General features: G+C 37.9%; 1 protein-coding gene across 2 annotated transcripts; it reads right to left on the bottom strand.

The window, feature by feature from the left end:
* Window positions 1-10956: 10956 nt before the first annotated feature.
* Acrv1 (acrosomal vesicle protein 1) lies at window positions 10957-17394 on the bottom strand. Of its 2 annotated transcripts, XM_078047290.1 has the most exons (5): window positions 17343-17394; window positions 15335-15897; window positions 15166-15199; window positions 13523-13642; window positions 10957-11308 (listed from the first exon to the last, which is right to left on the bottom strand). In XM_078047290.1, exons 1-5 carry the CDS (start codon window positions 17392-17394, stop codon window positions 11184-11186), a joined length of 894 nt encoding a protein of 297 aa, XP_077903416.1. In that variant the 3' UTR covers window positions 10957-11183. The 2 variants fall into 2 exon arrangements, with proteins under 2 accessions (XP_077903416.1, XP_077903417.1); XM_078047291.1 differs by lacking the exon at window positions 17343-17394 and having other exon boundaries at window positions 15166-15892.
* Between the last annotated feature and the right edge of the window lie 6959 nt (window positions 17395-24353).

Consider the following 24353-nt stretch of genomic DNA (forward strand, 5'->3'; position numbering starts at 1 on the left):
CTCTTTTCTTAAGGGATTCCTGCAATAGACATATTGGTTGCTTGATGATATCCTATAAATCCCTTAGACTATTCACTTTTCTTCATGTATTTATTAGTTTTTGTTCTTTAGACTCAGTAATTTTAAATGACAGGCTTTCAGCTATGCAGATTTGGGGATGGGGTCATAGTCATAGGTAAAGTGCTTGTCTACTGGGCATTAGGACCTGGGTTTGAGTCCCAGCACTGGTAAAGAAAAAAAATTGTTTTGCTTATGTATTTGTCTATTAAAGTCTGCTGTTGAGCTACTGTAGTTAAATTTTCAGTTTAGCTTTTGTGTTTATCTCCAAAATTTAGTACCTTTTTATAATTTTTCTTTGTCTCATTTATAGTCTCATTTTGTTCACATGTTGTTTTTCTGATTATTCTTTGTTGTTTGTTATGCTTTAGCTTTTTGAGAATACTTGAGACACTCATTTTAAAGTCTTTGTGTAGTTCATCCAGTTTGTGTTTCCCAAGGGATTATTTCTGTCACTTTATTTTCTTCCTTTGTATGTGCTGGGTTTTTTTTTTCTTTCTTTCTTTTACTTGTGATATTTTTGTTGAAAATTTGGCATTTGAAAAAAATCACCGCTCCTAAATTGTCTTTGTGTTGAAAAAGACTTTCACTAATAGTAGGGCCTACTTTGAGCCTTGAGATCATGTTGGTATAAAGGTACCTCTCTGCTCTGGTTTCTTTTTGGCATTCTTCTTGCTTGGGCCTTTGTGTATCTTTTCTGTTTTCCTGTATATACAGCTGCTTTATATATCTTTTTTAGTTTCATGCCAGCTTCTGTTTGGGGGTTAGAGAATCTAATGCATCCCTATTCTATAACCTCTTGCCCAAGTATCTGACTGCTATTCCTCTATAGTTTTAAAGAGCAGTGTCCATTGCTTCTCATGGTTTTCCCCAACCCGAGACACAGGTTATTCTGCTTTTCAAAGTATAAGCTTGAGTTAACTAAAAAGTTAGAATGTTAAATAAAGTCTGCCCTGTTCTCTGCCCTGAGGGAAAGTATTGACAATTGGGCTTGCTCCTTCTAATGCTCTATGCCAAGAAGAGGATGGGACAAAAACTAATAAAAATACCATTTGTACCCAATGTTTATATTATTTGGATCAGTTTTGACCTTTTATGTTTGATTTTTGGCATTTTAACTATTACGTTCCTAAATGATTTTGTTTTCTTAGATCTAGAAATTTATTTTCACCCAATATGGGAAAACTAGCTATTGTTTCTTTAAATTCCTTTTCTGTCTCATTATTTCCTTCCTATTCTTCTGGGACTCTGCTTACTTTTATATCATAGTGTTTGATATTATTTCATAAGTCATTGAGTGTTTCTTCATTTTCTTTAATTTTTGAGCATTTTTTTCCTCTGTGCTTAAGATTGGATACTCATTATCAATGTGTTTGCTAACTTCTTATGTGCCCTCCAGTATGCTGTTAAAGCCATTGAGTGATTTGTTGTTATGCTTTTCAGTTCTAAATACTCCCCTCCTCCCTCCCCCGAACCAGTATTGGGGATTGAATTTAGGGGAATTCTACCACCAAGCTACATCCCTAGCTCTTTCTTGCCCACATCGTGGGCAGATGATGGAATTTGGGGTTCATCTGCGTGGAGTTGGCTGCAAAATAAAGCTAAGAAAAAAACGAATGACACGGGAAGTATTTTTAGAAAGCGAGAACAGGATGGCTTTTTGACTTTAGGAGTCGGCCTTCCATACTGGAAGAAAGAGCGAGAGCCCACATTTGCTTTATTTATATGGGGTGACTTCAAAGGCTTTCTACAGAATGTTCTTTGCCAAATAAGGTAGGAGGTGGGCTGTCTAGTTCCCAATGGGTCAATCCCAACTCTGGAATTATGAGATCAGTCTTCTTAGCTGAGTGAAGACAGAAGTCAGGTGCATTGTGCGTTCCATTAAGTGGGAAGAGCCACAAAATAGCTTGCAATACAGAACCAAAATCCCCTTGGCTCAAGGCCGAGTTAAAACATTCAAATAGCTCAGGGGTGGCTCCCCATAGCCCTTTTTATTTTTTGAGACAGGGACTCACTAAGTTGCTGAGACTGTGATCCTTGTTTTGAACTTGTGATCCTCTTGCCTCAGTCTTCCCTGGTAGCTGGGATTATAGGCATGTATGCCACCATGCCTGGCTGAGTCTTCTTTTTTATAGTGTATAGTCTTCTATATTAAATTTCCTTATCAGTTTGTTCATGACAATATTTTTAAAATTTGAAAGAGTTTATTCTCCCTGTTGTTTTCTAGGATTTCTCTCTAATTTTACAGCTATTCTACTAACCCCAACCTATGTTCTCTGAAACCTCAAACCAGTTTAGATTATGACTTGTGCCATCCTGTAATGTATGCATTGAGAAACTCCTCAGGCACAAACCCACAAAATCTCATCCAGTGATTTTCCTCTCTGTGTAGGGTTGACTTTAAGTAGTTTTCTTTTCTCTTTTGTCTAATGTGTGTAATTGTTATCTGTGGAGGGTAGTTCACCATAAATGTAAACCATAGCTCCCTTACCCTTAAATTTTAACAATACATTTGAACTTATATTTTTCCCTTGACTTACAGCTAGTAGATATTTATTCCCTCTCCTCAAAAAAAAAAAAAAAAAAGCTATTGTTTCAACATTGTTGGCAGGCTTTCATTCTCTTCTTGTCCTCATGTAAACCATATTTAAAGTTCAGAATTCATTTGGAGTTTTAATTTCAGGTTTTTGGCCTTTCTTGTTGAATACCATTACATCTATCAGAAGGAGTATGTATTTAATTTTCATCTAGAAATTTGAAGTTTCATTTTCTTTTTTTTTTTATATTTTTTAGTTGTAACTGGACACAATATCTTTATTTTATTTATTTTTATGTGGTACTGAGGATCAAACCCAGGACCTTGCACATGCTAGGCAAGCGCTCAACCACTGAGCTACAATCCCAGCCTTGAAGTTTCATTTTCTTCCATCTTAGTTATTACCAATGAAAAATGTTATATTTTGGGGGGGGGCAAAGGGCCATAATATATTTATAATTTTGTATATGTATATGTATTTTGTATTTGTATATGTATATACAAGAACCTCTGCAAGTTGAAATGGCATTGAGATTTTGGGACTGTAGCAAGGCAGAGCCTGGGGAATCTGAATGTATATACACATGTATATATATTATGATCTTTAAATTTTACATACAGTAAAATTTGGCTTTGTTTCTTGGTGTACTATTCTGAGAGTTCGTAGGCCTGAGACCAAAAACTCTATAGTCATTAAAAGAAAAAAACGGTAAGGTGGACTTTACCATAAAGTTGAAGGCTTTTGCTTTGCAAAATACCTTAAGACCAGAGAGATCCAAGATGGCAGACTGGAGGGAGGCTGCATTCCTTGTCCATCTATAACTCAGGATTCAAACAGAGGTAACACTGTTTCTCTCTGATCCCCTGCTGTTTACCCCCATTCGTAGGCCTTGATCGCCCACCTTTTGAGCACAGATTGCTCATTGACTGCTGCCTTTTGTTTGCTGTTACCCCTTTGTCCCTCTCTTTTCTGTCATCTGCCACCCGAGTCACTTGCTCACAGCCATTAGCCTACAGTCCGCCTGCAGATTGCCAGCGGAACACCTACTGCCACTGCTGCCCGGAAGTCCATTGTCATAGTACCCGCAGGTTTGGTTACACCAGGCTGCTGCCATCTTGGGACACCACCAGGGCCTGCAGGTTTGCCACCACCACCACTGCCGCCATCTCAGAGTGCAGCAGCCTCAGTCTGGGGATATAAGCTAGAGCCTGGAGATATATTTTTGGGGTTCCTGCAGGTCTGATTGCACCTGAAGTCTTTCTGCTGGGTGTGCTAGTGGCTGCCATCTGACTGCCTCTTTGCAGGGTTGTTTTCTCTGTGTGAGCACATCCCTGGTCTCTGCAAGTTGAAACAACATTGAGATCTTGGGACTGTAGCAAGGCAGAGGCTGGGGAATCTGAAGCCCAGGTCCCTCAGATTATAGCTGCGTTTGTGTGGGCCAGTCTGGGTCTAGGAAGCCTGTGGAATACCAAAGACTAGGAGTGGTTCCCTCAGGGGGAGCTTAGGTTGGAGAAAATTGTGCTTTTTCCAGCTCAGTGAGTCCTGAAGTGCACGGGTCCAAAGGGGCTAGCTACAATGGGTGGAAAGATTGGAAGAGGGTGTGAAAGCATCTTGCTATTGGCTTGACCACCTAAGCAGTTCAGCACCCAGTGGACTGGAGTTACCGCCAAACTTCAGACGAGCCCTACCTATAGGTAAAGGGAAGTTGAGAAAAAGTTTTGAAAGCCAATGGAAGTTATCGTTCAATTTTCCATTGAGGTTTTTTTTTTTTCTTTTGCCCTCTCTCTCACACATCTATAACATCTTTGAATCCAAATATTTTTTATGCATCTATTTATTGAGGAATGGGATGTCCAGATAATATATTACAAGTTTTGTGTGCATTCTTATATTTTTACTTTTTTATTTTTATTTTTTCTCTCATCTGTTTCCCTGGATTTTTTTTCTCACTTCTCTGATACTCACAGCCAATCTCTCTATTAATTCCTCCTTTGCTCTTAGTATAAATTTTTACCACTGTCTTCTCTCCTTCTCCCTCATAAACATCACATCTTATACTACTTCTGTTCCCTCATTGTCCATCATTAGAAATGGTAAATCTTTTCATCAAACTTACTGTTATATCATAGAAAATAATTGAATACATCATTTTTGTTTATTGTGACAAAACTGTAGATGCCTGAATAGATGATCTTTGGTTTAAAGGTGTACATGTTTGCATTGGGTGTTCTTAATATTGGTCTCTCCCTTAAAGGTGAGGTACTGGAAGCCTTCAGGGACACTATAAGACTACAGGGTAGAAATTGTACTGCCTTAGATCCATGCCATTAGATGGAAAGACACACAAACAACATGAAAAAACAAGGGAAAAACACTTCAAATAAATGAAGATGTTCCAACAAAATAATCTAAAAACAAAGTAGAAGAAATGTCAAAGAAGAAATTTAGAATGTACATAGTTTAGCTGATCTACAAAGTAAAGGATAGTATTAGGAGTGAAATCAAAGAAAATACAAAAAGTGAAAGATCACTTCAATGAACAGTTGTTAGAGATTGTGGCAGGGGGAAAACAAGCAGAAATCCTCAAAATGAAGGAATCAATAAACCAAATTATAAATTCAATAGATAGCATCATCAACAGACTAGACCACTAGGAAAACACAACCTCAGACAATGAAGACAAGTACTCTTGAAAATAAACTCAACTACACATAGAAGATGGTAAGAAACCATGTACAGAACTTCCAAGAAATATGGGATAGCTTGAAAAGACCAAATTTATGATTTATCGCAATACATGAAGGCATGGAGATACAAACCAAAGAAACGCACAATCTTTTCAATGACATATCAGAAAATTCCCCAAATCTAAAGAATGAAATGGAAAATCAACTACCACGAGGTTTACAAGACTCCAAATGTACAAAATTACAGCAGGCTCACACCAAGGCACATTATAATGAGAGTGACTAACATATAGAATAAGGACAGAACTTTAAAGGTTGTGAGAGAATAAAATCAAATTACATATGGGGGGAACCAATTTGGATTTCAACTGATTTCTCAACCCAGACCCTTAAGGCCAGGAGGTCATAGAATAATATATATCAAGCTCTCAAAGAAAATGAATGCCAATCAAGAATTTTATATCCAGCAAAATTAAACTTCAGATGTAAAGATGAAATAAAAAGCTTCCACGATAAACAAAAGTTAAAATAATTCACAATAAAGCCTGCACTATTAGCAAAGTATTCCAAGGGGAGGAAATTAAAAAAAAAAAAAAAACAGCAAAAGAAGGAGTTATATTAAAGGAAAGGTCAATCAAAGGAAAAACTAAGTCAAGTTGAAGATCAAAAATAAACCAAAATGACTGGGAATACAATACAAATCATAATAATAACCCTGAATATTAATGTTCTAAGTTTATCAATCAAAAGACATTGACTGGCAGATTGGATTTTTTAAAAAACAGATCAACAATATCCTGTCTTCAAGAGACTCACCTCCTAGGAAAAGACATCCATAGACCAAAGGTAAAAGAATGGGGGAAAACATACCATTCACAAGGACTGCATAAACAAGCAGAGGTTTCCATCCTCATGTCAAACAAAGTAGATTTCAAACCAAAGTTAGAAAGGATGAGAAGGACATTTCATATTGCTTAAGGGAATCATACATGAATAAGATATAACAATCAAATATTTATGCCCCAAACAATGGAGCATCTACATGCCTCAAACCCTTCTCAATTTCAAGAATCAGATCACAACATAGTAATAATAGTTGACTTTAACACTCCTCTCACCGCTAGATAGATCTTCCAAACAGAAAACAAATAAACTATAGAACTAAATAACACAATCAATGATTTATATTTAATGGACATTATATAGAGTATTTCATCCATCATGGAGTGAATACACCTCCTCAGCAACACATGGATCCTTTTCTTAAATAGACCGTATGTTATGCCACAAAGAAACACTTGGCAAATACAAAAAAAAAAAAAATAGATACTACCCTGTGTTCTAACAGATCATAATGAGATGAAATTAGAAATCAATGATAAAATAAAAAATAGAAGCTACTCCAACATTTGGAGACTAAATAATATGCTATTGAATGAACAATAGATAGCAGAAGATATCAGGAAGGAGATAAAAAAAATTTCCTAGAGGTAAATGAGAATACCGATATATCGACATCTCTAGGACACTAAGAAGGCAGTGCTAAGAGGAAAGTTCATTGCATTGAGCTCATTTGTTAAAAGAATAAAAAGTGAACAAATAAATGACCTAGCATTACATCCCAGAGCCCTACAAAAATAACAAATCAATATCAAAGAAGTAGAATACAGGAGATAATTAAAATCAGAGCTGAAATCAATGAAAATGAAAAAAAACAATTGAAAAAATTGACAAAGCAAAAAGTTGGTTCTTTGAAAAAATGACTAAAATTGATAAATGTTTAGCCATGCTAATGAAGAGAAGGAGAGAGAAAACTCAAATTACTAAAATTTGTGATGAAAAAGGAAATATCATGGTGGACACTATTAAAATACAGAAGATAATTAAACTATTTTGAAAATTTATACTGCAATAAAATAGAAAATCTCGAAGACATCGACAAATTTCTAGAGGCATATGATCTGCCCAAAGTGAATCAGGAGGGCATACACAATTTAAACAGATAAATATCAAGCAACCAAAAGCCAACCAACAAAGAAAAGCCCAGGACCAGATGGATTCTCAGTTGAGTTCTACAAGACCTTCAAAGAACTACTAATGCCAATACTCCTCAAATAATTCCATAGAGTAGAAAAGGAGGGAACCCTTCCAAACTTCATCCTGATAACAAAACCAAAGACACATCAAGAAAAGAAACCTTCAGACCAAAATCCCTGATAATATAGACGCAAAAATTCTCACTAAAATTCTGGCAAATTGCATACAAAAACATATTTAAAAGATAGTGCTCCACCATCAAGTGGGATTCATTGCTGGGATGCAAGGTTGGTTCAACATATGGAAATCAGTAGATGTAATATATCCCATCAGTAGACTTAAAAACAAGAATCATATGATTATCTCAATAGATGCAGAAAAAGCATTTGACAAAATACAGCACCTCTTTTATGTTCAAAACACTAGAAAAACTAGGGATAGTAGGAACATACTATTGTAAAACCTATCTATGCTAAGTCCAAGGCCAACATCATTTTAAATGGAGAAAAATTGAAAGCATTCCCTCTAAAAACTGGAACAAGACAGGGATGCCCTCTTTTACCACTTCTATTCAACATACTCCTTGAAACTCTAGCCAGAGCAATCAGACAGAGGAAACTAAAGGGATACAGATAGGAAAAGAAGAACTCAAACTATCACTATTTGCCAATGACATGATTCTTTGTTTAGAAGATCCAGAAAATTCCACCAGAAAACTTCTGGAATAAATGAATTCAGCAAAGTGGCAGAATATAAAATCAATACCCATAAATCAAACTCATTTCTACATGTAAGTGATGAATCCACTGAAAGATAATTTAGAAAAACTACCCCAATCACAATAGCCTCAAAAATAAAATACTTGGGAATCAATCTAACAAGAAAGATAGAAGACTTCCGGAGTGAAAACTACAGAACACTAAAGAAAGTATTTAAAGAAGACCTTAGAAGATGGAAAGATCTCCCATGCTCTTAGATAAGCAGAATTAATATTGTCAAAATGGCCATACTACCAACACTGTTATACAGATTTAATGCAAATTCTATTAAAATCGCAATGACATCCTTCATATAACTAGAAAAAGCAATCATGAAATTCATTTGAAAAAATAAGAGACCCAGAATAGTCAAAGCAATCGTTAGCAAGAAAAGTGAAGCAAGAGGCATCACAATATCAGACCTTAAACTATATGCTACAGAGCAATAGTAACAAAAACCACATGGTGTTGGCACCAAAATAGACATGTAGACCAGTGGTACAGAATAGAAGACACAGAGACAAACCCACATAAATACAATTATCTCATACTAGACAAAGGCACCAAAAACATACATTGGAGAAAAGATAGCCTCTTCAACAAATGGTGCTGGGAAAATTGGAAATCCATATGTAGCAAATGAAACTAAACCCCTGTCTCTCATGCTGCACAAAACTCAAAATGGATCAAGGACCTAGGAATTAGACCAGAGACCCTGCGTCTACTAGTGGAAAAAGTGGGCCCAAATCTTCATCAGGCCAAATTAGGCACCGACTTCCTTAACAAGACTCCTAAAGCACAAGAAGTTAAGAATAAATGGGATTGGATTCAAACTAAAAAGTTTCTTCTCAGCCAAGAAAACAATGTGAAGAGAGAGCCCACAGAACAGGAAAAAAATCCATACCACATGCACATCAGATAGAACACTAATCTCCAGGATACATAAAAAAGTCAAAACACACCAAAAAAAAAAAAAACAACAAAAAATCCCACAAATAACCCAATCAATAAATGGTCTAAGGAACTGAAAAGACACTTCACAAAAGAATAAATACAATCAATCAACAAACATGGAAAAAATGTTCATCGTCTGTTAGAGAAAAGCAAATCAAACTACTCTAGATTTCATCTCACTCCTATCAGAATGGCAATCAAGAATACAAGTAATAATAAATGTTGGTGATGATATGGGGAAAAAGGTACACTCATACATTGCTGGTAGGACTGCAAATTAGTGCAACCACTTTGGAAAGCAGTATGGAAATTCCTTAGAAAACTTAAAATGGAACCACCATTTGACCCAGCTATTCCACTCCCCAATTTATACCCAAAGGACTTAAAATCAGCATACTATAGTGATGCAGCCACCTCAATGTTTATAGCAGCTCAATTCACAATAGCTAAACTGGAGAACCAACCTTAATGACCTTCAACAGAAGAATGGATAAAGAAAATGTGGTACCTATGAACAGTGGAATATTATTCAGCCTTAAAGAAGAATGAAATTATAGCCTTTGCAGCTAAATGGATGGAACTAGAGAACATCATGCTAAATGAAAAAAAATCAATGCCAAAGAACCAAAGGCCTAATCTTTTCTCTGATAAACGGATGCCATAGTGTGTGTGTGTGTGGCCGGGGTGGTAGGGAAGAATGAAGGAACTCTAGTTTGTGTAGAGGGGAGTGAGGGGAGAGGTGGGGCTGTGGGGATGGGAAAGATGGTAGTATGAACCAGGCATTATTTATTACATGTATGATTATTACACTACTGGTGTGACTCTGGCACCATGTACAGCCAGAGAAATGAAAAATTGTGCTCCAATTGTGTACAATGTGTCAAAATGCATTCTCCTGTCATGTGTAACTAATTAGAACAAATTAAAAAAACAGAAGGGAAACCAGTTAGAGTAGAAGGTGGAAAACAGGGGGAAGAAGAAGTAGGAAAGTGGGGGTACGTGGAAATGAATTTGATCAAATTGTACTGTTTTATTGTGTGCACATATGAATATATTATAGCAAATTCCACTGTTATGTATAATTATAATGTACCAATAAAAAGGGGAGGAAAAAATACACGAAGACCACTCCAGCTATCTCAGGAGCCTTTAAACTGAGGTATGTGGAAGCAGTGGCTGAAAGGAGATGAGTTTATGTAGGAGGAGAGAATTGATTTTTGTTTTAAAAGAACCATTCTGGCTAATATTCTGAGGAAATGGCTCAGATTAAGATCATGCAGATTTGGTTTTAGAATTGTGCTTTGGTGAATTCTAGTTCTGTGAACTTGATCATCAATTTAGGACAATATGGAGTATAAATAGGACATCTTTATGTCATATTTCCTTATTTATAAAATAAGAATTTTGCTATCTTTCCTCAAGATAAGACCATGTATGTGAAAACATCTTGAGTGTGAGAGTGTTTAGTATTCCACCTGCCCCTCTATACTAAGTAGATGATCCAGTAATATTGTGTTGAGAAACTGATGTAAGCATTATGAACTGCTGCATATTTATACAGCAAACAGAAAAGAATAACTTTATTCTTAAAAGTGGACTGTTGAAAACTCAAAATTCTCAAGAGCTAAAGAAAAGTTGACTGCTATGTACTATAAGTAAAATGGGGGGGACAAGGGTAGGAAAGTGGGGAAGGGGGACAGAGAAGTACCTACAATATTCTTTAAGCCCCATAAAAGATTAATACCTTACTTTGTATTCCTCCTTGCTCTCTCTGTCCTGGGAGAGCCCTTCACTTTCTTAAGTATGGAATGGTTATAAAATCATCTACATTAGTGGGGGTGGAAGGAAGTTCAGGCTGACCCTGTAATTGGACTGATGGGAAAAGAAATCTGTCTGCATTTCATGTTCTCTACCATGAGGGTTTTATTGAAAAAAGAAAATTTGGAATATTGAGAGAGTAAGGGGGAAGACAGAGGACAAAGAATGGGTAAGGCATGAATAGGAAAGATATTTGAAGCATCCTGTCTGATGCTCAGGCAGAAGCAGATGTGATAAGTCGTTGATGCTATAGTGATATAATATAAATTGAGCCAAGTACGATGGTAAAGGCTTTTTGCTGCCTGAGTCAGAGCAAAAAGCAGAGGCCCAGTCTTCTAGACCTTGTTGCAGAAAGGTTGATTCCGACAGCATATAATTTGCATCCTCGTTCCATGAGAGAAAAGGTTCATAGATGGGCACATGTTCTCACACCCTTGAACCATGAATTGGAGTTTTCCACCTGAAAGGAGTAAAGACAGACTGGAATTAACAGAAACCCTTCCTTTATTCATACCTTTATTCATGATGCCCTCATGAAGGGCTGGCTACCACCCCCGTGTGTGTATTTTTCTCCCCTTTCCCTTCTGTCTTCCTCCTCTGGGATCTTTCACCATCAGTTGCACACTCCTTGTATTTTCAGTTTGTTCCTCTCTCCTGATTACCTTTCTGGTTTACAAACATGCTCAAGTTCCCCCAACTCAAAGAGATAAAACAAAGAAATCTTTCTCTTGACCATGCTACTCTCCTATACTATCATTTCCCCACAAACTTCTCAGAGAGTTGACTATCGTCAACCTAATCCTGCTTATATCTGGCCCCAAGACACTCTGATTCATTACTCCACTATTCTGAAAGGGTACTTGAGTTCTAGTCATTCTGCTGCACTTCTCAGGACTTGACCCCTCTGCATTTACATAGTGCTGATGACTTCTTTCTCTCTCTTTTTGAACTGCATAATCTCATTTGTTTATGCAAAAAAAAAAAGTTGAATACATAGATGCCGAGAGTTGAATAGTGGTTGGGACTTGAGGTAGAAAAGGGGAGATAATAGATCAAAGTGTAAAAAGTTGAAGTTATGTTAGTGAATAAGTCTACAGAGCTAATATACAATATGCTGACTGTAGTTAATATTGTAGTATGCAACCTAGATGTCCTTCAATAAATGAATGGGTAAAGAAACTGTGGTATATATACCGATGGAATATTACTCAGCATTAAAAGAGATTACAATTATGGCATTTGCAGGTAAATGAGTAGAATTGGAGAATATCATGCTAAGCGAAGTAACCCAATCCCCAAAAACCAAAGGCTGAATGTTCTCTCTGATAAGTGGGATACTGATCCATAACAAGGGAGATGGGTGGAATGGGGAAAATGGAGAAACTTTGATTGGGCAAAGGGGAGGGAGGGGGAATGGGCGTAGGAAAGATGGTGGAATGAGATGGATATCATTACCCTAGGTACATGTATGACTGCACATATGGTGCGACACCACATCGTGTATAACCAGGGAAATGAAAAGTTTTGCTGCAATTGTGTATAATGAATCAAAATGTATTCTGCTGTTATATACCTAGTTAATTAATTAGAAAAATATGATAGTATGTACTAGAAATTTGCTAAGGCTGTATAGATTTCAGGTGCTCTTAGAGCAACACAAAAAGTAACTATGTAAAGATGAAGTATAATGCATGTGCCATAAATTTATCCTTTTAAAATGAATAACACAATATTGTTTAGTATATTCACAGAATTCAAGCATCATCACTAATTTTAGAATATTTTTATCACCCCCAAAAGACATTCCATTCCCATTAGCAGTCACTTCACTGGCCCACATCTTACAAGCTTTTTCTGAAAACTACTTTCTCCCTAATTTCTCTGCACCTCTAATCTCTCCTTCCCCTGTGGGCACCCAGTGCTTTTCTGCCTTAAGATATTTACCAATTGTTCCTTTGCAATATTGTTTCCTGTTTCTTACATTGGACCATAATCTATTTGTACATAGTCTATATTTGATTCATTTTTCTGTAAGGACCCATGGTATGTGTCATTAATGTTTCTTAAGTGATGGTGGATGAATGCACACATTGTAGAATTGTGGGCAAAATGGTATTTCTAATGAGAGACCAGACAACTGACAGAGTTAGGCAATGATCGTGGGATGGAAGTATCCAAGATCTCATTTTGGGGATGAGGAGTGAGTATAAGGGTAGAGAGATGTGGGAATATACTTAAGTTTTGGCAACCTGTGGATGTAGATTTGTAGACAAATGTTTATTAAGTTTATTCATATAGTATTCGCTAAATGCCTGCCATGTGCTGAACATTGTACTAGGTTCAAGGAACATAAGCCATGAAAAAAAACAAACCATAGTCCTGAGCTTACAGTCAATGTCTCAGTGGTCTAAAGGGCAACACACAACATTTCTTTAAAATAGAGAGCCAATCTCCCTGCCTCCTTTTAAGATCATTAAGACTTGTTGGGAAGAGTCTCTACCTCCCCATCAGTACTTGGGATTCTATTCTTAATCCTTAAAAGCATGAGGTTCTTCTGAATCTCCAAGTTCCTGATCCTTCACCTAGACCACTGCCCTCTCCAACTGCCCTGTATTAGTATATAAGTTGGTTAATGTATTCTCTGGCAAAGACTGTCAAAGAGGTCCCTACATACCTTCAAAGATCTTCTTTAGCATGCACTGCTGGGAATTCTGAGTGGTGCAGACTCCTTCACCACGAAGGCATTTTCCTTTCTCAGTCATATAAGCGCATGTGTAGCAACTTAACATTGTGCCTGAAATTTTAAGATAAGCCTGATGAAATTCCCATACGGATCAGATGTGTTTATGTGAGTCACACAGCTGGGGAGAGACGATGAGTTATAAGTAGCCTGAATACAAAATTAATTTCTTAGTTCTTGTTGGGATCTGAGGGATTTGTATTTGATAGAGGATATTCTCTATTCTAGAGGAAATTCCTTTCATTTATATTGCTTCATCTATGACCTTCATTGCTGATGAATCCCAAGTTTATCTAATACTGACTAATAGTATAGTCCATATCCTTATTGGCTTCCTAGATATTTATAATTAGATGCCTTTTTGTCATGTCTTATCTGATAGGAGCATGTTGTCATGTGACTGGCTCCCTTTCCTGCTTCATGTCATATTCTTACAAAGCACAAACATTTAGATTCAAATTTGACCAACTAATAAGCTATTTTAGAGTATTGTTGCAAACCTTGTAAAGAGTCTACATTATTTTCCATTTTCAAATTGGCCTTGTTCTTTTCTTTTTAAATTTATTTTAAAATATTTTTTAGCTATAAATGGACACAAATAACTTTTACTTATTTATTTTATGTGTTGCTGAAGATCAAACCCATTGTTACAACCCCATCCTCTCAAATTGACCTTGTTAAAGGTTGCTGAAATATTTCCATGTTACCTCTTTTCATTGTCTCTGTTTATAATCTCCTAGTTCAGGAAGCATAAAGTAAGGAAAGGGGCAAAAAAAAAAATTGTGCTTTAAACAGATCTAAAGTGTGTGTGTATTTACAATATGGAGGTTGAATTCAGGGACCCTCAACCACTGAACTAATTATCTCCAGCCCTTTTTATTTTATTTTGAGATAGAGTACTCTTGCTAAGTTGTCCCAGCTGGCCTCAACCTGGGGATCCTCCTACCTGGCCCTCCTGAGTTGTAGATAGGCTTAAGTTTGAATCCACCATTGCCAATTTCTAGCCATGTAACATTGGGCATATTATTTTTGCCTTGCTTCTCCCATCTAAAAGTTTAGAATAGTAATGCTTATGCAATGGGGTGAAATATGAAGCATTTTATGTCTGTTATTAACTTGAGGCATCAAACTTAGGGTCTTATTTTCCTTCCTTGACCAACCCCTTTTAAGTAAGTCACAGAATTGCAGTTCTGGGAACTAATTTTTGTCTCTAACAGAACTAATTTTTGTCTCTGCATGCTTCATATTCTGTTAGTCTTCAGAACTTTGCATTTTCATGAGCTGCTTCTAGGGGAGTCATTGGGCATTTATATTCAGAATATCTTACGAAGAATGTAATTGGAAGGGCAACTGGCATTTTGTATTTGTATAATTGTTCTTAAAGAGGGTCCTGCAAATTGTGTGGCTTTCAGGGCCCCATAAACCTGGAATAGCCTTTTGTTATTGTGCAGAGACCTAGAAAACCTTTGGGAGAGCTATTTGTGAAGTGTTATTGGTCGCTTCTTTAATGCTTCTTCCCTAAAATTGGGTTCTCCTGATGTGTTCACCACTCTCCACTTGAAGCTACTTTGGCTCACCTGGAGATGTGCTTGCAAATGGTGTACTTGAAAGCTGTTCAGCTGAAGACGGTTCACCTGAGGACTTTTCACCTGCAGACACTTCACCTGAAGGTGCTTCACCTGAAGTGTGCTCAGTGGCAATATGTTCACGTGTCATCTGTTCGCTGGAAATATGTTCACGTGAAACCTGTTCACCTGAACCATGTTCTCCTGAAGGCTGTTCTCCCGAAGGCTGTTCTCCCGAAGGCTGTTCTCCCGAAGGCTGTTCTCCTGAAGGCTGCTCTCCCGAAGGCTGTTCTCCTGAAGGCTGCTCTCCCGAAGGCTGTTCTCCTACAGGTTGTTCTCCTGCAGGTTGTTCTCCTGAAGGCTGTTCACTTGTGTGTTCAACTGAAGCATGTTCACCTGAAGGCTGTTCACCTGAAGGCTGTTCACCGGAAGCATGTTCACCTGAAGGCTGTTCACTGGAAGCATGTTCACCTGATGACTTTTCACCTGAAGGCTGTTCACCTGAAGTGTGCTCGCTTACATGTTCACTTGCATGCTCGCTCTCAACATGTTCACCAGAAGTGTGCTCCCCTACACTATGCTCGCTAGAACCATGCTCACTTAAAACAGTCTCACCTGAAGAAGTATCATATAAAGCATCAACATCTGAAGGGTTTGCAAGTGAAAAGTATTCACTTGAAAGTTGCTGAACTGGAGCTTGATGATCCATTGAGCCCAGGGGCTCATCAGGCTGATCTGGTGCTCCTGGGATGGAGAAGAAACAGAAGAGAAATGAAGAAGGTGAGAGTTACCCCACTTTCCATGTTTTACTTTTCCATGTTTTGAGACAAATGGAGACTCCTAAGTTTCTTATAGGTCTAAATCAGTTACTTGAAGATAGTGCAGGTGTTGGGGGGAGGTCAACTAACTACCCCAAGAGACCAGGGAGGATGGAGGTATTTAATAAAAACACAGAAACCTCCTCTGGGATTAAAGGAAAAAATTGGTATTTAATAAAAACACAGAAACCTCCTCTGGGATTAAAGGAAAAAATTGGTATTTAATAAAAACACAGAAACCTCCTCTGGGATTAAAGGAAAAAATTTTAAGGTATATTAAGAACTCCATGGGGGTGGGGGGATTCACTCATCCGTGCATCAAAAGCACCTGAAGGAGCCAGGCACGGTGGCACACGCCTGTAATCCCAGCAGCTCGGGAGGCTGAGGCAAGAGGATCCCAAGTTTAAAGCCAGCCTCAGCAAAAGCGAGGCACTGAGTACAAAATAGGGCTGAGGACATGGTTCAGTGGCCAAGTGTCCCTGAGTTCAATCCCCAGTACCCAAAAATAAAAACAAAAAAAAGGTAAGATTTGATTTGATAAGGCTTTTGGTAGATTTTTGTTTTAAAAATTTGTTACATAAATATCTGCCCAGCTGATTCTTTAATACTTAACAAAATTTTTAAATAAGAGATGCTTCTGATATAGGAAACAGGTTTGGAAAATATGCTAATTTTTAAATCATTCTTAGAGTTTATAGTTTATTACTTCACTATGTGACTAGCACATAACTACCATCTAGTGGCTGGGTATCTTTGTTTCTGAGTCAACTTTGTGAAAGTCTAAAAGGCAAAAAGCAAAATTTCTGAAAGCTAGTATTAGAGAAACACTCTGTCACTTCACAAACAGCACAGAGCTCATAAATCTCTCTCTTGTAGGAGGCAGCCCTCCATAAATAGGGAATCCTGAAAGAGAAAATACAGAAACTGGATGGATGAACATAGCCATGAAGGAAAGGTTTATAAGGTTTCTGGCCCAAAGCCCTGTGTGCTCTGATTTAGTGTTCTGGGCACATCACCTTCCTATCTCATTATAGCTTTGCTTGGCACCTTAAGTATACAAGGATCCCTTGCACTCAATTGATGGGAACAAACCTTTGCTGAACTTCTACTGAGCTCCTAGGCCTATTCTCCTGTCTCACAGAACATCAGGTACAAATGTTGAATGGCTAAGTGGAATAGGAATAGGAACATGCCCTCTGACTATAAAGCCATAACTAGGAGAAATCAGCTGGTTCAAGAGCTCTCAGAGACAGTCTGTCTAATTACTCTTAATTCTGATTTGGGTAACTAGGAGACTGGTCTTACTTCTTCAAGGGCAAAAACGCCTTAAAGGTGGCCCCTTACATACCCAAGCCAACAGAGAAGACTCACCTCTAACAGATCCAAGCAGATGAAAACTCATTAGTAAGATTAACTGGTTCATCTGGATTTAGAAAAAGAAGGGCCTCTAGTGTGGGGCACCCAAGAGCTGTAAAGAAACTGTGAGCAGAAGCTCCCAATACTGAATCAGAGCTTCTGGGAATTCTAGAACCTCAGGAACAACCTATGATTCCTCACAATGGGTTGTGCTCTGAGGTCCTCATGTGGCCTGTCTAGGCAAGTTGACCCTTAATAATTCAAAGAAATTTCCACTAGTGAAGCCTAGTGAGTATTTTTTATGTTGGGGCTATCTGCCCTATCTTAAAAAAGAAAAAAGTATTACCAAAATACATATATTCTTCGTAATAAATTTTTAAAAAATGTCTCTTTTAAGTATTTTTTACTATGAGGTGTGGTGGGCTGCTTATTTTCTATTTGATTCTCTAAATCAGCCTTTCTTGCCCTGATTTGTACCCCAGGAGGCTCATCTCTGTTGACTTCATTACTTGAGTACTGGTTGGGATTTTCTTCATATTGAATTTAACCAATGGAAGATTGGAGGGGAGAAAGGGAAGGAAATGGAGAAAGAGGACTATTTTTTTAATTCTTTCTTGCCACAGTGGTGTTTTCAACCAGCCTATAGTAACATGTTTTCCTTTTACTGACCCCTTCTGCCTTGGGATAGTAAAGATTTACACTGTTGCTGAAACCTGGATGCTCCACTTTTTTTTTTTTTTAATTATCCCCACTTACTAGTGTAAATAGTCTTTTCATATAGACCTATTTCAGTCATAGTTTTGGCAGGAAGCAAATTGAAAACTCAAAATAGGTAACTGAGGAGAGTTTACACAGAAAGGGGGAGAATAAAGGGATCAGCAAGGGATAATTGAAAGCCATATCTTGATCTGTAACTTCTGTCAAGGAGGTAGCCAAGCTGAGAATATGAGTGCAGTGAGGTGTCTACCTGGTATAAAGCTGGAATTCTGGAGTGAGTGGAGGGAGGGTGTGGCAGAACTCCTCTTAACTCCCATCTCCTGCTTCTTCTCTTCCCAGTTCTCTTGAACCACTTTGTCTCACCTGAGGCCCTGCGGGCAGTGGAAATGGTGTTTCCCTTGGTAGAATGGGCTGGCTGAGAAATTAAAGCTAGGAAAAATAGAATGATGAAAACACCACTGGACACAGAAAGTAGTTTCAAAAGCGGGGGCAGGACAGGCAAGCGGATCAGATGGATTGAGCTTCTAGACTCTGGCAAATTGGAGCCCTTGCCTGCTTTTTTTGTATTGGGAAACATCAAAGGCCTTCCATAGACTGTTCTTCACCAAAAAAAGATTAAAGTTGGGGCTGTTCAATTTCTGACAGGTTATGCCCAAATCCATAGCTACTATGAGGGATTTTCCTAGTAGAGTAGAGATAAAGGTCAGGTACATTGGGCAATCTATTGTCCTGGGAGAGCCATGGATAATTTGCAATGCTAAACCTAAATCTTCCTGGCTGCCATACTGAGTGAAGATCCTCAAGTCATTCATGGATGGCTTCCCGCAACTTTGTTATATGTGCCATTGAATATTGGTTCTAGAATAGACATATGTATCACTACTGTAATTATTTGTTTAATATTTGTCTTCCCTTCTGAGTCTAAACCCCTGGAAAGCAAGGACACTGTCTCAATCACTGCTGTAGCTCCAGTACCTGGCAGCATGCTTTCACATCATAGTAACTTAATAATTCTTATTTTTTTCTGAATGAAGGGATGATTGAATTGCCTGAATATTAAATTGTCTGAATATTAAATGGGATGATCTCCTGGTTCCATTCTCTTCACAGCTCCTTGAATACTGATAGTCAAATTCTAACAACTCCTATACACTTAGGCAAGAGATCAGTACATTCTTTCCTGGAGAAACTGGATGGTTCCAGAGGAAAGATCCTATAGGTTTGGGTACCTGAATATGCTAAAATGAAACATTAGTTCCTGATGAGCCCACACATGTCTGGGGGCCAATTTAGGACATCTAATGTGAATAGCTGGTCAAGGATAACCAGACATTTTAGAAAAGCCTCTGATCTGAAAAGCCAAAATGGATAGAAGTATCACTGTGGCCCTAGAAACTAGAAGCAGATGAAAACCTTTATATATTATATTTTTAGTGATATGATTTCCCACTACAAGATACAAAGAGAAACTCTTAAAAGTTTAAAGAAAGAAAAATAGTATCTATGGAAAGAATCAGGAAAAAGTAACAGCTCGTATATTTCTTAAAACGTCACATAGGAAAATTTTTAAAAAATGAAATTAAAAAAATGAGTAAAATTATTCAACCAAAACATTTCTTTACTCAGTTTAAATTGAGACTAGAATAGAGATCTTGTCAGAAAACCAGTCTCAAAACAAATGAATTCCTGTACTAGATAGAAGTGATCTCCTACAAATAATGGATACCAGTCCTTTGAAAGGATTCATGTAATCACAATAAGGGTTTGTTCTCTCACATTGTAAGTCTGAAGGTAGCCAGTTTCTTACAAAGGGTCAGACATCTCAATGTCAGACAACTTTCTGAAACTCTTTTGCTCCTTCCCTTGTTCTTTTTGTTCATAGTCACAAGGTGGCAGCCTAATCTCAGGCATCACATCCAGATGCCATCAAGGTGGTAGGTGTGTAATAATTTTTCTATCATTGTGTTACAAATTACCAAAAAATTAGCAGATTAAAACAATGCTCACTTTTTTTCTAGTTCTAAGACACATCTGGATTCTCTGGCTAATGAGTCAGAAGCCAAAATTAAGATGTCTTCAGGTCTGACTGGATTCTTACCTAAAGATTGAATCTACTTTTTCTTTCTTTCTTTCCTTCCTTCCTTCTTTCCTTCCTTCCTTCCTTTCTTCCTTTCTTTCTTTCTTTATTGCTATTGAAACCAGGGGTGTTCTGCCACTGAGCTAAATCTGAGCCCCTTTTTTATTTCGAGTCAGTGTTTTGCTAAATTGCCAATTCTGAGTTTGGGACTCTCCTATCTCAGACTTCAGAGTCTGGCATCATAGGCATACACCACCATGCATGGCTAGGGAGAAGAATCCACTTCTAAAATCATTCAGATTGTTGGCAGAATTTATGTCCTTGGAGCTGTAGGCCTAAGTCCCTATTTTTTTGTTTTTGTTTGTGCATTTTGCTGACTGATAGCCTCAGGTTTCTCTCAGCCTTTGGAGACCATTCATATTGCTTCTCCTTTGACCTTTTCATCTTCAAAGTTAGAAAATTTTAATCTTTGATTTATTTTTAAAAATTTTTTAGTTGTAGATGGACACAATACCTTTATTTTATTTATTTATTTTTATGTGGTGCTGAGGATTGAACCCAATGCCTCACACATGCCAAATTAGTTCACTACCATAGAGCCACAACCCCAGCCGCTAATCTTCAATTTCTCCTTTTGCCATCATCTTGAGAACTGTCTGCTTTGAAAGGGTTCTTGTGATCACATTAAGCCCCACAAATAATCTTTCCCTCACATAATAATGAAAGTAATGTCATATTTGCTGCTTCCACCAACACCACAGGGATGGATGGTATATGGATAAGTCTTTTTAGGGTTAGTCTTAGAATTTTACTTATCTCAGGGTCAGTATGCATACCTTTTGTCAGGTAAGTTTTTTTCCCCACAGAAACAGCCTCACTTTCTGTTCCTTAGGTCACCTCACAGTTTTGATGATTTTCTAGAATGACTCAAAGAATTCAGGAAGTGAATGACCAGTTAATTATAAAGGATATAACTCAGGGAACACCCAATGGAAGAGACATAGGGCAGGGTCTGGGGTGGCCACTCAGAGCTTCCATTCTTTCATTCTCTCTCTGATTATGCCACTTTCCCCACACATAAATGTGTTCACCAATCCAAATGGCCCCCAAGTCCTATCATTTAGGGAGTTTTTCTTTTTTAAATTTTCTTTGCAGTTTTATTAAGTAGAGAAACATTCTTTGATTTCTAACTTTCATGACAAATAACACATAAAGAATTAACTAAATCTTTGTTGAAACTTGAATAATGCAGGGATTTAGTTAGGCTGTTAAATGGAAATATCAGAGATATCAGAGCTCCTCTCTATGGAAATGACCATTGATGGAAAGATGGACTGTAAACAGTGTACATTACCACACATCTAATTTTTCATCATTTCAAGCAGCTCTCAGTTATATGACATAAAGCCCTTTAAAATAGATATACATCTAGTGAATACAAATTATCACATTTGACAGCAATGAATAGTTAAAATTAATCATAGGTGAATGAATGGTTCAAATATCTCTTCTCAGAGAGACTCATGCCTAAGATGGACGAATTAAAATAGTGATAACATAAGAATGAGCTTGGAAAGATGGGTATGGGTGTTGGGTATAGTGGCTGGGATCTGGGAGAGGGCTTCAGACCTTAATTAGCATGATACACACATATGGATATTACATAATCATCTGAAATTTAGAGAAACCAGGACAAGTTTAATAGAGGAACTCCTACTTCATTTGCCTCCTATAACTTGCTCAATGGAATCCCTTCCTGACCTTCTAGGAGTGTAGACTGAGACCACTGGTCATTCTGCACCCAGAATCTTCTGGAAGTCTGTGACAAGGAGAGCTTTCTCTCTGTAATTTGTGCTGATTTGGAGCCAGACTAGCTGGAGAGAAGGAAAAAAATTGAAGGAGCATAAGTTGTTCCAGTGTAGATTCCTCCACTAGTTCCATCCCCACTATGAGGACTTTTCCTGGCACTAAGTTACAACAGAAAGGGCATTATTCAGATTTCAGCTCTGCTGGTTCTGGTTGTATGACCTCTGTAAGAGATTTTCCCTCTCTGAGCCTGAGTGCCCTTGTTTGTAGAATGAGGCTGATCTCCGTTCAGGAGTAAATGGAGCAGTGCAGGGGAACACAGCACAACCTCTCGCATGTGGTAGGCTCTTGTAAAGAGTAGTCATTAAGCATTAAGCTTCTGCTTCCTTTTAGGGTTTAAATTCTGTTAATACTATAATAAATATTTAATTTGTTTACCCGACACTTTACAGTTTGTTAACATTGTGAGGCATATATTAACCCTATCTTACAGAGAAAATGAGATTCTGTGAAGTTATATGTTATTAATTTAGTTTATCTTGATTTCACAGCAGATATTTCTCATGACTCCCAAATTCTCTGTGATTGGTGATAATGTGTACTGGATGCATTCCAGGGTCACACCTTCTGCAAAAGTGACCAGGAAGGTGATTGGAAGGAGGTGGAGTCTATCAGCGCTACAGATCCCCTCAGCTGCTTGAGGCCAGCTGCTGTCACCTTCTACCCACTGCTTCGTCACCCTGACCTGTGTATACACATTGGTCCCTCCCATGCACTGGTATCAGGAACTCAGGAATGAGTGCCATTTTCCCAGAGATTAGGGAGACATTGGTTGCTCAAACCCTTTTTAGGCACCAGCTTCTGCAGGGTGATGTTCTAAAAATGGTTGCCTAATTTCTTCATCTTCATTTTAACAGTTTATCCCCCTTTTAACAAATGAAGGAAGAATAAAAGACATTAAAATTTCCCTCCAAGATGACACAGCAAATAAGTGACAGCTCCAAGACTTAATGCATGATCAAATAGCAACTTCAGAGTCTAAGGTATTTTCTTGTTTTGATTTCTTTTGAAATTTTACTCTGTTGTCTCTCAATGAGAGCAAGATGCTGTAAAAAGGAACAAAAGGAAACACTTGTTCAGAAGAATAGTAAAGCAGAATATGGATTCAATCACATAAGGGAGATTAAGATAAAAATGAAATATTGAGGGCAAGGGGATGAAAAAAGAATATCAAGAAAAATTTTTATAAAAGTGGCATTTGGAATGGGATGCTACAGTTGTTCTCACCTGGGGATGATTTTCCCCTCCAGCAGGTATTTGGCAATGTCTGGAATTGGTTTTGGTTGTTACTATTGGAAGATTGTGATACTCCTGGAATATAAGGTTGGGAGGACTGGATATAAAGTGAGTGCCACTGGGGGAGAGTCTTGAATGCCAAGCTGAGGACCAGAGGACCAGTGAAGAGTTTGAACTGGAGAGTAAAAGGATTGCAACTATTTTAGGAAGTCATATCCAGGGAGGCATGTGGGTTGGACTGGAGCTGAGAGTAAAGAAGCTGGCTATAGCTGGGCTCAGTGTTGCATGCCTGTAATCACAGTGGCTCAGGAGGATGAGGCATGAGGATCATGAGTTCAAAGCCAGCCTCAGCAACTTAGTGAGGCCCTAAGCAAGACGCTGTTTCTAAATAAAATTTTAAAAGGGCTGGGGATGTGTCTCAGTAGTTAAGCATCCCTGGGCTCAATTTCCCATCTCCAAAACAAAAACTGGTTAAAAGCTGGTTACATCCAAGAGCACAGAGACCAAAAAGTGGATAAGGCAGAATTTCATAGAGATTAAAAGGAGCTAGAATTAAGTTCTTCACAATTTCACTATCAATTCCTATTCCACAAGGTTACCCTGGAAAGGCAGAAGTAGTCAGAAAGTAGAAGGGACATTTCCAGTAGACTGCTTACAATCAAATTCTAACTAGCATACACTCTTTTCTCCCTCCCTCCCTCTCTTTGTCTCTCTTTCAACACATATGGTTATCAACTCTCCTTTTCTTCACCATGCCAATAGCATCTGGCAAACATTTTTGAGACATAAAAAACTGGTAGTACATCAGGAATGTAGACTGGAATGGAGTGTTTTTGCTTACTTCCCAATTCTTTCCAAGAAAGCAGTGCTATAAGTCATTGTTGATTCAATCCATGATAGAGTCAAATGTATGCTTTCCACTTATGGAAACTCAATCAGAGGCACATGATGAGGACCTTCATGGTGACTAGATCTGTAAGCCAGTTGTACAGAAGTTACATTATTGTGACTGTACTCACCAGCAACTGTCAGATATAAGGATCCTGATTCTTTGCCTGTAATCAAAGGCAGAGGCTGCCTGTGCTGTGCTGGGGCCAAGTATTGTAGTTCACTATTTTATCATTATAATA

The sequence above is a fragment of the Ictidomys tridecemlineatus genome, chromosome 4 (genome assembly GCF_052094955.1).
Source record: "Ictidomys tridecemlineatus isolate mIctTri1 chromosome 4, mIctTri1.hap1, whole genome shotgun sequence".
Classification (NCBI taxonomy): domain Eukaryota; kingdom Metazoa; phylum Chordata; class Mammalia; order Rodentia; family Sciuridae; genus Ictidomys; species Ictidomys tridecemlineatus.

Coding starts and splice junctions, on each gene's coding strand:
- Acrv1 (XM_078047291.1), bottom strand. CDS start 15,862: ATGGATCATCAAGCTCCAGTTCAGCAACTTTCAAGTGAATACTTTTCA. Junction 13,643..15,165: donor ATTTGCAAGCACATCTCCAG/GTGAGCCAAAGT, acceptor TTAAAATTTCAG/GCACAATGTTAAGTTGCTAC. Junction 11,309..13,522: donor GCTAAAGAAGATCTTTGAAG/GTATGTAGGGAC, acceptor TACTCCTTTCAG/GTGGAAAACTCCAATTCATG.